Here is a 15,263-nt window from a genome sequence, read left to right on the forward strand (position 1 = left end):
GTTGCTGAGGTGCTACCATAGTGGCAAAGAGTAAGGGTGAATATTGTTTACTTAAAGTCATTAATTGACAAACCAGTTGAAGTTCACTGTAAAACTAAACACACACAAAAGAATTACAGCTATTAAATGTTCAAATACATCACAGACTTCATTTCTTTGTTTTTGTTCACTAAAATCGCTACCTAAAAGCTAACACACAATGAATGAAAAACACCATTGATGCACTAACGAAGATTAGCAACTGAACGTGTGCATGGACGCCATAGGAGGAAGTGTGAAAGTGAGAAAGGAGGAAGTGCATGAAAGTCCTTATTTGGAGGAGTATGTAAAACTTTTGTCAATGTTGATTCTACAGGCATGACTACTGCCAAAGAAAAGATAAATCTGCACTACACACTCAGAAAACCCTCGCCAAGTCTCTTAGGAAACGTACCATATGACAAAGCAAGTAAACGGTAAGACACAAAGAACGCCATCAATTACTGTACATTTCTTTCTGCAGTGTTCGAGCCAAATATGTATGCCTGTGTGTGCTGTAGTGACAAACAAAAATCTATGTGGTTTAAAATATTTTATTAGGTTTATATGTAAACGTCATCTTAATTGTTTTTGTTGTTACAAAAGCTTAACTAAAATACGACTGCGCAAACATGATTTGGCATATTCTACTGTATACAGCTTGGACATAACTTAAAGTTATTAATTGTTAAATATTGCCATACAATATTCTTGTACAATGCTTTGCAGTAGATGTAGGAAGTACTTTAAAAAATAAAAAAGAGCTGTTGTTCTGAAACGCTCCCTCTATCAATAAATGTCCTGGGAAGTAAGGAGAGATTTACACTGGTTTTTTTTTCTTAGAATGTTGTAAAATTATCGTTATCATAAAATAACAAAACAATATTGTTGTTTTTTTTCCTGCCCATATCGCCCACCCCTAGTTACATTACCATTCTAAATAATCTTAAAAACAAACAATGAAAGTTTACCTTTTTTGGGGATACTTTTGGACGCTCCTGAAGAAGCAGTTCTTGGTTTGCGATTTCCCCACTAGTGCTCGGCTGACCGAATTCCATGGCTGCAAAGACATCACCAAAAGCCATTGCCTGACGTGCGGTTGTGTCTTGTTCTTTGGGATAACTTTTAGGACAATCCATTGTGACGCCACTGTCTGCTCCGCTTTCTTGTTCTAGTGCCAAGCTCCTAATATATTCTATTTTCTGCTCATTGGATTCATTGGCCAATGGCTCTGACACTTCTCTTTGATGCTGTCTAGGTGTATCAGGAAATGGAAAAGATCCTTCAATTCCAGATGGCTCTGACAGTCCTGTTTGCTCCAACATAGATGCACCAACCAATGGCTCCGATACTTCCACTGCAGAGGACACTGGTACTTCTGTTTGTTCTTCTTTAGTTGTACTCGCAAATGGCTGCAAAACATCCGTTTCCTTCTCTTCAGTCACATTCGTCAGTGGGTTAGTATGCTCCATTTTAGGCCTTTTGGCACATGGCTCTGCTCCCGTCACCAAGGGAATCGTCAGCTCAGGTGGTTGCTCTCTAACAGCTGTAGCCGGTCCAGCCAATCTCTTGTGATCTTTTGGAGAAAAAGAAAACACACACGCCACATTACATTGTGTATAAGATAATGTCTGTCACAAATATTCAAATTTAAAGGAGACTTACTATGGAAAATTGACTTTTTGAATTGCTTGTATACAATTGTTGGGTCTCTGGAGTGCCTGCCCAGCCATCAAGTGTAATAATAAATAAAATACAACTTTTGTGAGCTGCCCAGTTTCCAAAAATGAGTCTGTGAGCAAGTTGTTCTGAATTGTGATTTTATTTATTTCCACCTGGTTTATTTATTTAACAGTTTGGTGATGAAGTGCTGACTCCTCAGGTGAAATTACATCCATCCATTTTCCATACCGCTTATCTTCACTAGGGTCGCTGGCGTGCTGACGCCTGCATCTCAGCTGACTCTGGGTGAGAGGCGGGGTACACCGTTAACTGTTCGCCAGCCAATCGCAAGGCACACAGAGACAAACAACCATTCACACTCACATTCATACCAACGGACAATTTAGAGTCTTCAATTAACCTACCATGCATGTTTGTAATAATGCAGGTAATAATAATAATAATACACTTATACACTTACACTTATATTGCTGTTTTTCAAAGAGCTCAAACAGCTTTACAATTGCACATTCCATAGTCACACTCTAGTGTTGGTAAGCCACTTCTGTAGCCAAAGCTGCCCTGGGTGCGTTATTAGGATTCCCACAAAGTTTCTAGGCAGGACATGCCCCACTGCAACACTGATTGGCTCTTGCGTCGCGGGAAGGGCAGGCTACACTGATGTAACGAGACGACCATCCCAAACATGTATCCCATTTGTACGAAATTAAAATAAGTTTGTTATGGTTAGGTTTAGGACTCGGGTTGGGTCTTAAGGCAGTCTAGGATGGGTTAAGGTTAGGGTGGGTTAGAGTTAGTGAGAAACATTAACGGCGCCACACCTAAGTCACATATTTCTTTTCCCGTCTGGAAGCAGCAGGGTGTGTTCTACAGGGATACAACAGCCAATCATAGTGCAGCGGCGCGTGTCCTGGAGCCAGTGTCCTGCCTAGAAACTTTGGGGGAATCCTAATAACGCTCCCTGCGTCAGTCTGACGGAACCTTGGCTGCCATTCTGCGCCTATGGCCACTCCAACCACCACCAAACATCCAACCACATTCATTCATGGGAGTAGGTATGGGAGGTATCAGATTCTGACGGTATGATAACCTTAAGCAAAAATACCGCTGTATCATGGTATTTAAATTACAGGTCTAAAATCTATTATTTTGAAAAATGTGGGTAAATAGTTTAGGTTTTTTTCCTCCATTGAGCACAATCTATTTTATTTTTAAACCAAATATAAAATATTTGGTACATTAATAAACATGTTACATGTTACATTTAAATAAATACATAGTAACACAGCGGCACGGTGACCGACTGGTTAGAGCGTCTGCCTCAAAGTTCTGAGGAGCGGGATTCAATCCCCGGTCCCACCTGTGTGGAGTTTGCATGTTCTCCCCGTGCCTGCGTGGGTTTTCTCCGGGCACTCCGGTTTCCTCCCACATCCCAAAAACATGCATTAATTGGAGACTATAAATTGCCCGTAGGTGTGAATGTGAGTGTGAATGGGTGTTTGTTTGTATGTGCCCTGCGATTGGCTGGCAACCAGTTCAGGGTGTACCCTGATAGTTGGTTATGATAGCTGGGATAGGCTCCAGCATGCCCGCGACCCTAGTGAGGAGAAGAGGTAAAAGAATGGATGGATGGAAGTTAGCGCCCATTATTTCTGTCATGTTGTAATGTTGATTTGAACTAAACTTATGTCAGTGGCCAATCCTTGAATGCCCCCTAGAGGTCATTGATGTTTTAACTTTTATCTAAAATGCTAGAGAATAATTTTGAGCTGGGATGGGCTCCAGCACACCTGCGACTCTAGTGAGGATAAGCGGTACAGAAAATGGATGGATGGAAACAGTACTCAGTATACAGTACACAAGTGTATACAATAAATTAACAAGTCATGTAAATGGACACATTGCTCCATCTTGTGATCGTTTTTTTAAACTTGCTGTTCGGCCCCAAAAATCCTGATCGTGTAAAGCCTAGTGGTGAGTCATTTTTAGAACCTGTGGCTTACTCATGTGTTCCATGAGGGCTACCTGGTGCCTCTGGACACTATGTTGGTGATCTCTGCTCTTATATAGTGCTGCAAAAACTCGGTAAAATACAATTTTAAAAAAAAAAGTGTTTACAATTAAAACTTAGAACTGATCGGGTTTCTTTTGTCTGGAAATGATTTGCCCTGTTTTGGAGAGTCTCTTAGAAAGGACTGTAATGCTATTACTGTGCGATGCAGCAATTTCAACCAGAGTCAAAAGAGGAAATGCATGTCTCCTTTTAATAACAGATTAAACATTTATGTTTGCCTCTTTATTTTAAATCTATATGTATGCATGACTATGGTTTTCATTTAAGCCATAACACAAAAAATTTGAAGTAAAACAAAATGTGATTTAAGTGTATGCCTTCATCTTTATTCTGAAATGTGGATTTGGGATTACTTAAACTATTATTAAATCTGAATAATGGAATTAATTTATTGGATGGATTGCATTGTCGTATTTAGTTGGACACTGGCTATCCATCCATCCATCCATTTTCTGAGCCGCTTCTCCTCACTAGGGTCGCGGGCGTGCTGGAGCCTATCCCAGCTGTCATCGGGCAGGAGGCGGGGTATACCCTGAACTGGTTGCCAGCCAATCGCAGGGCACATAGAAACAAACAACCATTCGCACTCACAGTCATGCCTACGGGCAATTTAGAGTCTCCAATTAATGCATGTTTTTGGGATGTGGGAGGAAACAGGAGTGCCCGGAGAAAACCCACGCAGGCACGGGGAGAACATGCAAACACTACACAGGCGGGGCCGGGGATTGAACCCGGGTCCTCAGAACTGTGAGGCTGACGCGACACTGGCTATGAAAGTAAATTTTTACAATACAGTAATTGTATACATAATTACATATTTGAAAAATCAGTCAGTCTATGCAGAATCAAAAGTATCCCACTGATGTTCTATTTGCTTAAGACAGTGAGTCGTTTGAAACTCATGACCAAATATATAAACTGATTTAGTGATCAATTCCCCCAAGGCGCCTTGAGAAACGGCAACTGAATAAAACGTGAAAACCCCAGCGCAAACCACTTTTAACGTTCGGATGGGGGGGGGGGGCAAAGCAGCCTGATGGTATTGACTTGAAGCGACTTTTCTATACAAACCATAAGCATACGGTTAATATTCGTTCCCATTGTTCCAATGCTGAGTGTGAATGTTAAAAGTGAAGTTACAAACCCATTATGGCTATATTCCCCTGGGTAGTTATCACATTGTTCAGTAAGGACCGCAGACAGTCGTTCTCCTCTTGGTATGCTTTCAACATATGCGCCACTTCTTGAAATATCTCCATGGCGAAGCAGGTGAGACGTTCGGTTAAACGGGACTGAAACGCTTGCATCTGGTTTACGGTCGACATGTCGGAACAAGGAAGTGCAATGCGAAAAAGGTTGATTATCGTTTTGCACTCACGGAGCTCGAAATACATCGACGAGGACGCTAAAGAAAGAGAACCCGGAAGAGAAACGGCAAACGAAACGACCTGGTTTCCGGTCAACTTTTGGTTCACCGGAAAACACAACGCGGTCTCCTGGCTATAATATAGATCACATATAAATACACCGCAAGTATTTTACTGCGGTTAGGCCAGCCTCCACTCGAAAAGAGTTATGAGTGAAAATAGATAAATCAAGCCAGTCTCCACAAAAATTGTCAGTTCTCCTGACATAACTGAAGTGTAGCTGTCATACAGACTGTTCAGCGAATTATACACCACATCAACTCAGCTGTATGTACTTCTACACCAATAGAATCCAAACATCCAATAACAACGTATAAATTAATACATCTCTGTCAATCAAAACTAATGATTATTTTTGTAAAGGCATACTTTTTGATAGCACTCTCATACTGGACCTGATTATCGTGCATGTGGCTTATGTTGTGGCTGGTCAGTGCATCAGATAAGCTCGTGACATTATTTATTTTTCTCATACACAATTCACAACGCCCATTCCCAAGGAGCAGTGGGTAACAACTGTTTATGCTTAGGGAGCAAATTCAGATCTTGTGTCAGCCCCATCCTCATCGGCCACTCCAGCTTTGAATGCACTACACAACTGGGATAGGGCCATGGTGGCGCTTCTTTTGGCCGGGCCCCTCTGGTTGGATGGCTGCTTGGGGTGGGGCCTCCCCTCTCACGTCCCGTGGCTGCTCTCCGGGGTGACCCACTTATCATTCCCCTGGCTACATTGGTGAGCCCTGCGAGTTGGTGGGGGGCCCCTGGCCCTCCTGGGGGTGGGGGCATTTGGAATGTTGCACTTCCAGGCTCTATACTCATCAACACAAAGCTTCTCTGACATTTCACTTAGCTGCTCCCTGCGAAGACCCTGCAGTTTGTTGGTGGTCAAAACCAAATTGTGTTCATCCATCCACTTCTCAACGTTGTCTTTGTCCACCTCCAGGTCTATGGGCTGCCCCAGGCCGGCTGAGGCTGTCCACAATTATATTGAGGCAGACTATATAGTCCTCTTCATCACTTGTTTTCAGACTTTCCCGACACTCCTCAAGCAGTGTTACAGCAATATTTTGCCAAGTACAAGTAAAAGTAGAAACCCCAATCCCAATTAGGTTGGGATATTGTGTAAAACATAAATAAAAACAGAATACAATGATTTAGAAATCCTTTTCAACCTGTACAACGGCCCAATTTAATTGGAATTGGGGTTTGAACTTACATTTCAGTACCAAGTACCGAAACTTGATAATGCCGTTACATCCAGCAATTGTGATTAGAATGTGTTATTTTAATCAAATATTGTTCTAAAACACAAACTTTCCTTGAACATGGTACAAGTTTCAATCTAATAACACTTTTTAGAGTAACACATTTTCATTACTGACATTTTAATTTTTTCTAAGAGTCTTGCAACACATTTGACTTAAATATAGCCTGTAACACAATGCATTGTAGTTCTAAAATAAAACTTGGAAGGACAACTGAAGTCACACTTTCACACCATCACTTACTTCTCTTTCCTCTGGATTCTGGTTTTAAAAAATGAGGGGCAGGTTATTTTTTTATGACGAATATTAACTATCAAATTACCACAATTATCCAAGTAATGGTGGAGCAATCAAAGGAACCATTGTTTTAATGAGTCACTTGTAGTTTCACTGTACAGATTTGGGTGGATTTAGACATACACGGCTTAATGTTTGTGATTATATAGACATTCTACTGGCAGGAGCAACCAGGTAGCCTCCAGGGCATAGTGGAGCAGACAACGGCGCTCAAGAATCTTGCTTGCCGGCCACTACCCGAGCACAGTTCAGCATCCATTTTGCAGAACATAATTTGCAGATGGCTAAAAGTGTTATCATCCCTGTCTACATAGAGGTACTGTATCTCCACACGGCTGACGTGGCTCCTATCTGGAAGGTATTCTATATGTCAGGCTGGTAAAGTGGTATTGGCATCGCATAATTGGAGTATTCTTACACAAGTCACCAATACCAATACTAGTATAAGTATCAGTGCATCCCGAGCAACATTATATTTGGTCTGAAAGGGCGAGGCTTCTCCCTCACCTCAAAGTGTCTCCTTGAGGTTCCCACTCAAGATTATTTTGAGTGTAAGATGTTTCTCTGTCAGGTGTTCCTTAACAATTTTTTAACCATTCCTTAAAGAGCTGCCGAGCCACCCAGGCTTTTGGATATGGCCTCAAATGACACCAAGCATAATTTTTCACTGTTTTTTTTAATTTAGGTTTTTGGAACGTGACACAAGCATTAGTTTCAGTTTGCAGTTGCTACTCGCATTAGCCTAGAGCAGCAGTTAGCCTAACTTTCAAAGACTTGTGTCCTGGGCAGGTGTTCTCTGATGTAGGTCTTCTTTGAAATTATCTTCCTGTCCATCATCAAGACTTGTTAGTGGAGAAAACCCTGGCTGCCGACGAAGGTTTGAAATTTGTCCTCATATCTCTCTGTGTCTTCTTTTCCAGCCCTGGCGGCCTCCCTTGGTCTAAGCACACCGTGGATTCCACTTCTCTTTTTAAATTTGCAAAACCACCCCTTACTAGCCTTGAATTCTTCAGCACTGCCCCCAGGGTTGTCTCGGGTAAGGGCATTATGCAGCTCCCTTGCCTTGTCACAAATTAGGGTCTCTGACACGGTGTCGCCCCGCAACTGTTTATGAGTAATCCACTCAAGCAGAACTTTTTCCACTTCTTCCACTTTATCAGTTCTTCTGTTACTCAGAGTTTTTACCCCTTTTGCAACATCAGCAGCTTTGATGGCTTCTTTTCTCTTCAATATAGTTGATATTGTCGACTTAGCCATATTGTACTGAACAGCCAAGTCAGAGACACGTGTACCACTCTCCCACTTGGCGATAAGTTCCTTTTTCAGCGCTATAGTTGTCATCACGTTTTTCCTCTTTGGCTTGTCTTCCCTGATAATCTTCTGTGATTGACATTTCGGATAGGTATAAACACAAGAAGACAAAGTAAACATTAAAAACAGTAAGAATTTCTCCTTAATATCATAACAGAGTATACTGTACATAGACATGCATGACAGTAATTTGTGTTCTGGATTTTTGTCTGACTTTAGCAACATACATTTCTCAAAAGTATGTCATACAGTATGTTGTTGATCAACTGGTGAGCCCATCACCATTTTCCTTTGCACTCATACATAATGTTTATGTTGTATTATGTTCATTTTTATGGACTATTCATAAATTATCGATCCAATTTCTATACCGCTTATCTTCAATAGGGTCACGGGTGAGCTGGAGCCTATCCCAGCTAACTTTGGGAGAGAGGCGGGGTCCACCCTGGACTGGTTGTCAGCTAGTCGCAGGGTACTAATAGTCAGACAAACAACTTACATTCACACCAACGGACAATTTAGAGTCTTGAGTTCATCTAAGAAGTATGTTTTGGCATGTGGGAGGAAGCTGGAGTACCCAGAGAAAACCCACTCAAGCACGAAGAGAACATGGAAACTCCCCAAATGTAGGGTGTAGCCCGGATTTAAACCCCCAACCTCAGAACTACAGTGAGGCAGATGTAACCACTCATACATTGTGCCGCCTGTTCCTGAAGTAATGTAGCTAAAAATACAGTAAGCATTGATTATTCTCTTTTTTTTTCTTCTTGGACAACTAACAAGTGAGTAAAAATATATCATACAAAGCAACAGAGTTTTTTGTCTTGGCCATCTCAAAGTTGCTCTGACTTGGTTTGATCCAGAAAATGCGAATCTGAAGACTTTATTTGCCCTTTTAACACGTAATGGCACTAACTGCTTGGCTACCTGTAACATATGCATCTTCAACTTTTTTCAATCTTTTAATTTTCTATATTGTAAGCTTCCTTGTTTATGCAAAGGTAGACATTAAATAGTATTTATTGTTATCAACAATAAATAACATTTCAGATGAGAATGAAATATTGTTGTATTATTTAAATAAACTATTTCATACACATTTTAACCATCTTCGAATGACCTGTCCCATCAGTATTTTATTTTTATGTCGAAGGTAGCCCTTAAGCTGAAATGTTTGCCCACTCGTGGTCTAAAGTATGTGCTAGTGTTAGGTGCAGTGTCTGCTTTCATGAGTGACTTAGAAGTCAGGCAAGGTCACATGTCCTGTTTTGAGACATAGAGGTAAGTAGTGATTCTGTCTACTTTCAACACAGTTGAAAATTTATGAAAAAAATGTTTTGTCCGCAATTGTTCTTTGTCATACATCTGTGTTCTTGGTGTTTCCCAACCTTCATTGAGACAAGGCACATATTTTACACTGAAAAAAATCTCACAGCACACTGCCCAACAAAAATGTCAAAAAAATTCGATGAACCAGGTCATTATATGTTTCTGATATAGATAGATGGACAAATATACATTATTTGTAGTAAATAAATAATTTGCGGACCAATTAAGTTAAACTGGATATTTTCTTACAGCATACATGATGATCTCTCACATGCCACACCACACTGGTTGGGAATCACTTTTCTAACTGATGTGTTCGATACGGCTTTGCATTAGTGACATCAAAGCACTTTCCCTCGCCAACTGAGGAGCTACTATTTTGTCGTGGAAAAACGACCACCCTGAAGTGAAGAGTGTAGAGCTAAGCCCAGTCAGAACTGTCCAGTGGAAAAGGGGCAATACAGAGAATTTATTAAATTAAAACTGGTTCTAACAGAAAAAGACGGAAAAACAAATTTACCTTTTTGTATGATTGTTTCGGAGATTCAGGATATCCCAGGTCTTTGTTTAGGATTTCTTCACTCCTGCTCACCTGAGTGAATTCCATGGATGTGTTGAAGTCTCCAAATGCAACAGCCTGAAGTGAGGTCGCAATGTCAGGCCTTCCAGTGCCTTCCTGTTTGGAATCACTTTTACGACAAGCCATTGTCATGCTATTGTCTGTTCCTCTTTCTGGTTCTGATGCCAACCTTCTAGAAAAATCTATTTCTTGTTCATTGGCCAGCTGCTCTGACAGTTCCATTACATAAGACACTGATATTTCAGTTTGCTCCTCTTTAGGTATATTAGCCAGCAGCTCTGACATATCTTTTTTCTCCTCTTCAGGTATATTGGCCACTGGCTCCAACAGCTCAGTATGCTCAATTTTCGGTACTTTAGTACATTGCTGTACTTCTGTCTCCACAGGACTGTTCAGCCTTGGTGCTTGCTCTCTGACAGCCGTACTTGGTCTTGTGAAACGACCGTGATCTATTGAGGGAAAGAAAACATTGTATTTTTATTGAGTGGTGCACATCAGGGCCAGTAAGGCCTTCTCTGCTGGCCTACACGCTATCAGAAGCAGTGAACTACATTTACAACCTAAATTCTAATATTTGTTCGATTAAATTGTGTCAATTTATTCCTAACTCTCTGCTGTCTTCATTTGGTAGCGTTTCTCTTTGATTCCCCCCAATCAGATTTCAGCCTCCATGTGTTGCTATTTCAATATAACATGCCCAAGGCTTTCAGAATTAGTAAAGTTGGCCATTCTAACTTAAAATATATTAACAATGGGACTATTTCTTTGAACAATCAGTTTTAAAATTTGTCCTCCCAAGGACAAATTAGATGGAAATGATTAGATGCATTTTGATTCGGAAATGCTCCAGATGATGTACATGGCTCACTTGTGTACTGATATGTAATCTAATCGCGATGATAGTTCCGGTAGTAAGAGAAACATTAAATCGGGTAAATCCTTACTGAAGGCCCAGGTACCAAATACTCACCAACACAAACCACACACTGTCTTTACAAACATACTGTTTGACTACATATTGGGAACAACAGATAAAATATTGAAAATATAGCTCTCATTTATTGAACGTGTATAAGGTCACCATACTTACTGTCCACTGTTTAAAAAAAGCCCTGCACTACTTTCTTCATTATTTTTCCTTACAGCTTACACAAATAACACACGCTCATACAATATTAATATTTTTGTGAAAATTCGCACTACTGTTATAAACAAAGTTAAAGTTTAAACGGCATTGTACGTAGGTAAGGTATTACTATTATTACTGTATTACAAACCAATCTTGGGTGAATTCATCTGTGCGTTTATCACATTGTTCAGTAAGGATCGCAGACGGTCGTTTTCCTCTTGGTATCCTTTTACAATATGCGCCACTTCTTGAAATATCTCCATGGCGACGCTGGTAAAGCGTTCGGTTATTCGGCTCTGAAACACGTGCAGCAGACCGGCGGTCGACATGTCGGAACAAAACAATGAAATGGTGACATTTGTCTATTTTTTTTTTTTTTTACATTGACAGCAAGCAACGTCGACGAAAACACGAAAAAGAAAAAAGAAAAAGATAAACAGGAAATGACGTTTTTACGTTTCCGGTTGGTTGGTCCGCTTGAAACTACAGAGAAATAAAGTTGTCTTATTCTTCCAGTATGTTGTGTTTCTTTTTTTTTTTTTTTATGGATTATACGTTTAATAAACGAAGTCACTGTTGTATACGCCAGTGTGTTGTTTTCATACAGCTTCTGCTTAAAATTGTAAACGTAAGCCCATAGACGTACAAACAAACACCGCTTGGTCGCAGGTCGTACGTTGACGTTGCCGCCATATTGAATGGAGCTATCGATGAAGACACCTCGTGAATCATGAGAGTTCTATGCCTCATGAATTTACATCCAGACGCAGCCAGCTTCTGGCCTCTCTCTTCTGTATTTCACTTTACTATACTGTACTGTACTGTACTGTACTGTTCACTCGTGTTTTTAGTCCACACGATCATGAAGAGATCCCTCTGACACGAACAACAAGAGAAAGGATCTCATGATATTTTACATCTTAACGGTGATGAGATTGTAGCTGTAAATATCACACATATACTAAATTGATTTGAGTAACGGCCGTAATCTGTATTTTACGGGTCCATTATGTTCAACAAATAATGGTTAGTTATCTGTCATGAGCTAGATCTAACCCTTATTTATTTCTTTACTTTTTTTTCTTTCCAAAGGTGAGGTGGGAAAATCCCTAAAAATTTGAATAATGGGTGTTAGTATGTCTAATAAATACAACGACTCACCAAACTTTCAAAGTGGGGGAGAAATTGGTGTACTAGGACCTCCAGCATGGGGGACTCCTTGGGTTTTTTACAGTGTTTGAAGATTTTTTTTTTACCTTTTATTTAAATATGGTAGTTATTTAAAAAAAAACGATGTCATAAATTCTACCATCCATCCATCCATCCATTCTCTTTCTCTAAGCCAAGTTGTACTCCCCATTTGACTCCACTAAATTCTTCTAGCTAGCATCCTACTATCAAGACCATGATGTTTTTTTTTGGTTATTTTCAGAAGTAATATTTTTTTTTTATTTTCACCAGTAGTCGGGTTTACACGCAGACTTTTTTTTATTCTGATTGAAATCATTCCGATTGAAGATCTCAGGTCAAGAGTTTACATATGATGTGATCTATTTCTTTCTAGTGTTTACATCTGCCACTACATTTAATAAGAACAGCCATTTTAGAGAGATATGACATCAGATCAGTGGAGATTTTTTTTGGGGGGGGTGGCGTGGGGGTAGTGCCCCTGTAACATTGTGCCTGGAACCCCCTGTAGCTCCACCCCATACAGTTATAAAGCAGTACTGTAGTAAGATTATGTCAATGTAATGGCTGGATCATGTGCCTACTTGAAATAAGCCTTAGTTACTGGTTAGGCTTTATAATACAATAAAAGATGAATTCTGTAAAAAAAAAGATAATAATTTATTAATACAATTAATAAATACCACCTGCGATTGGCAGACGACCAGTTCAGTGTGCACCCCGCCTCTCGCCCGAAGATAGCTGGGATAGGCTCCAGCACGCCCGCGACCCTAGTGAGGATAAGCGCAACGGAAGATGAATGAATGAATAAATACATGAATAAATACAGTGAAGCAATTTAGATAACAGTGTATGTGCGTGCATGCATGTGTTTAAAAATGTGGCCCTCTGACAAGACCCCTGGCCCCAGCCCAACCCAGCAGTGGAAATTGATCTAGAGCCGCCACTAACACAGATATGTGTAAACCACTCGATTTATCAAGGCGGAGGTTATTTGTTGTTGTTGTTTTTACACCTTTATTAAAGCAACAGCTTCATACTTATGTGCTCCTACTGGAAGAACTGAAGACGAAAAATTGTGTGCTATGTTTGGATGGGTGCCACGGTGCACGACTGGTTAGAGCGTCAGCCTCACAGTTCTGAGGACCCGGGTTCAATCCCCGGCTCCGCCTGTGTGGAGTTTGCATGTTCTCCCCGTGCCTGCGTGGGTTTTCTCCGGGCACTCCGGTTTCCTCCCACATCCCAAAAACATGTGTTAATTGGAGGCTCTAAAATTGCCCGTAGGTGTGACTGTGAGTGCGAATGGTTGTTTGTTTGTATGTGCCCTGCGATTGGCTGGCAACCAGTTCAGGGTGTATCCCGCCTCCTGCCCGATGACAGCTGGGATAGGCTCCAGCACACCCGCGACCCTAGTGAGGAGAAGCGGCTCAGAAAATGGATGGATGGATGTTTGGATGCTGCCACATTTTCAAGTGCATAGACGATGACATCACAGTGTTAGGCCAAGACTGTGAGCATGCGCAGACAGTACACAGAACTGACAGTGACAACATTCCGATTTGACGATTACATGACAAAAAATTACATGTAATCGGTTTGAGGGAAGGAATAATATCTATAATAGTTTCCGATTTAAACGTCCCAACAATGCCTTGTCCCTCTCTCATTTTTTCTAGACCATGTAAGCGAGGGTTAGGGTAAGCTGAAATTATTTTGTTGTTGTTCTGAAAATGATATATCCAACCGTTCCAAGATTCTTTTGTTTGATTGGGTCAGTATACACCCAATAGATACTTTCGAGAATGATCCTCTTGAATGTAAACTGAAAAAAAATTATACTCCTAACACGCAGGAATGTAAGCACGAAAGAAAAAAAAAACAAGATACACCCTAAAGATAACTTAGAGAACATCCTTTGGAATGTAAACTGTAAACAATAATGCTCCTAACAAGCAGAAACATAAGCTTCTGATTTTATTGAAATATAGAAACAACCACTTACGGCCAAAAAAAAAAAAAAAAAAAAAAAAAAAAAGGAACAACCAGTTACTGCCAGGTACGGCGAGAGCGCACGTACGTATTTGAACAATTAAAAAAAATTAGAGGCCCCAATATTCATGGAGAAACAGGCATTCGCAAGAAGGTGGAGGAAATAAAGAAAAATAACTCATTTTATTGTATAATTCTTTTCTAAATGCTCATTGATATGGAACATGAATTAACACAGCATGTATTTAATGTGTGACCCTGACCCTCAGATACGTACTGCATTTATGGACACCTGACGTCCAGAGGTGGGTAGTAACGCGCTACATTGACTCCGTTACATTTATTCAAGTAACATTTTCGATAAACTGTTCTTGTCAGAGTACTTTAAATGCACTGTACCTTTTACTTTTACTTGAGTATTTATGTGAAGAAGGATCGATACTTTTACTCCATTACAATAATTGACATGCCGTTCGCTACTTTTATTGATCCATTCTTGCGTGTGTTTTTAGATTCTTATCTTCGACTTCTGCATAGGGCGCCCGTTGCGCCAATCAAACGGGATCACTTAGGTCATTTGACTCTAATTCCCCAATCAGACGACACAAGGGAGTCACATGACCGCGCACGTAGCCTTCGCGAGCCAATCAAAATGACTCATTTTTGGGGGAAAAAAACAACACAGCCATGTGAGTGTGTTTACAGACCAAAAAACAACAGCTTTGTCATGCAGCTCTTAAATCGTGACTGCCCAAACTTGGATATTTCAGCCCACTTCTAACTTGAGAAAACACCTTGTGGTAAGTTGCAGATGTTTTTGCTGTTGTTTTGGCAGTGGATGTGGCAAAATTAGGACACACACAAACACACGCACACACAATCACTAAGTCAGCTTCTTCATGAAGTCATTTAAGTGAATAAAGCAAATAATGTTTCTGTCGGGCCCAATGCATGTGTTGTTGTTTTTTTGCCA

At 40.5% G+C, this 15,263-nt stretch overlaps 2 protein-coding genes across 11 annotated transcripts in view; both read right to left on the minus strand.

Annotated features, from left to right (window-relative positions):
* Nucleotides 1-5,218, minus strand: part of LOC133483184 (heme transporter hrg1-A-like) — a 31,364-nt gene extending 26,146 nt beyond the window's left edge. For 6 of the 10 annotated variants that reach the window (XM_061783990.1, XM_061783988.1, XM_061783987.1 and 3 more), the window contains exons 1-2: nt 4,920-5,218; nt 990-1,594 (exon numbers count right to left, since the gene is read on the minus strand). In XM_061783990.1, the coding sequence (XP_061639974.1) occupies nt 990-1,594; nt 4,920-5,169 (855 nt within the window). In that variant the 5' untranslated portion in view covers nt 5,170-5,218. The remainder of the gene's footprint in view (nt 1-989; nt 1,595-4,919) is intronic. The other 4 variants (XR_009790049.1, XM_061783994.1, XM_061783992.1 and 1 more) reach the window with 2 other exon arrangements.
* Nucleotides 5,219-6,817: 1,599 nt separating this feature from the next.
* On the minus strand, nt 6,818-11,541 carry LOC133483185 (uncharacterized). Its single transcript, XM_061783999.1, has 3 exons — nt 11,262-11,541; nt 9,925-10,433; nt 6,818-8,144 (listed from the first exon to the last, which is right to left on the minus strand). Exons 1-3 carry the CDS (start codon nt 11,440-11,442, stop codon nt 7,611-7,613), a joined length of 1,224 nt encoding a protein of 407 aa, XP_061639983.1. The 5' UTR covers nt 11,443-11,541; the 3' UTR covers nt 6,818-7,610.
* Nucleotides 11,542-15,263: the final 3,722 nt, after the last annotated feature.

Source organism: Phyllopteryx taeniolatus, chromosome 9 (assembly GCF_024500385.1).
Source record: "Phyllopteryx taeniolatus isolate TA_2022b chromosome 9, UOR_Ptae_1.2, whole genome shotgun sequence".
Classification (NCBI taxonomy): Eukaryota; Metazoa; Chordata; class Actinopteri; order Syngnathiformes; family Syngnathidae; genus Phyllopteryx; species Phyllopteryx taeniolatus.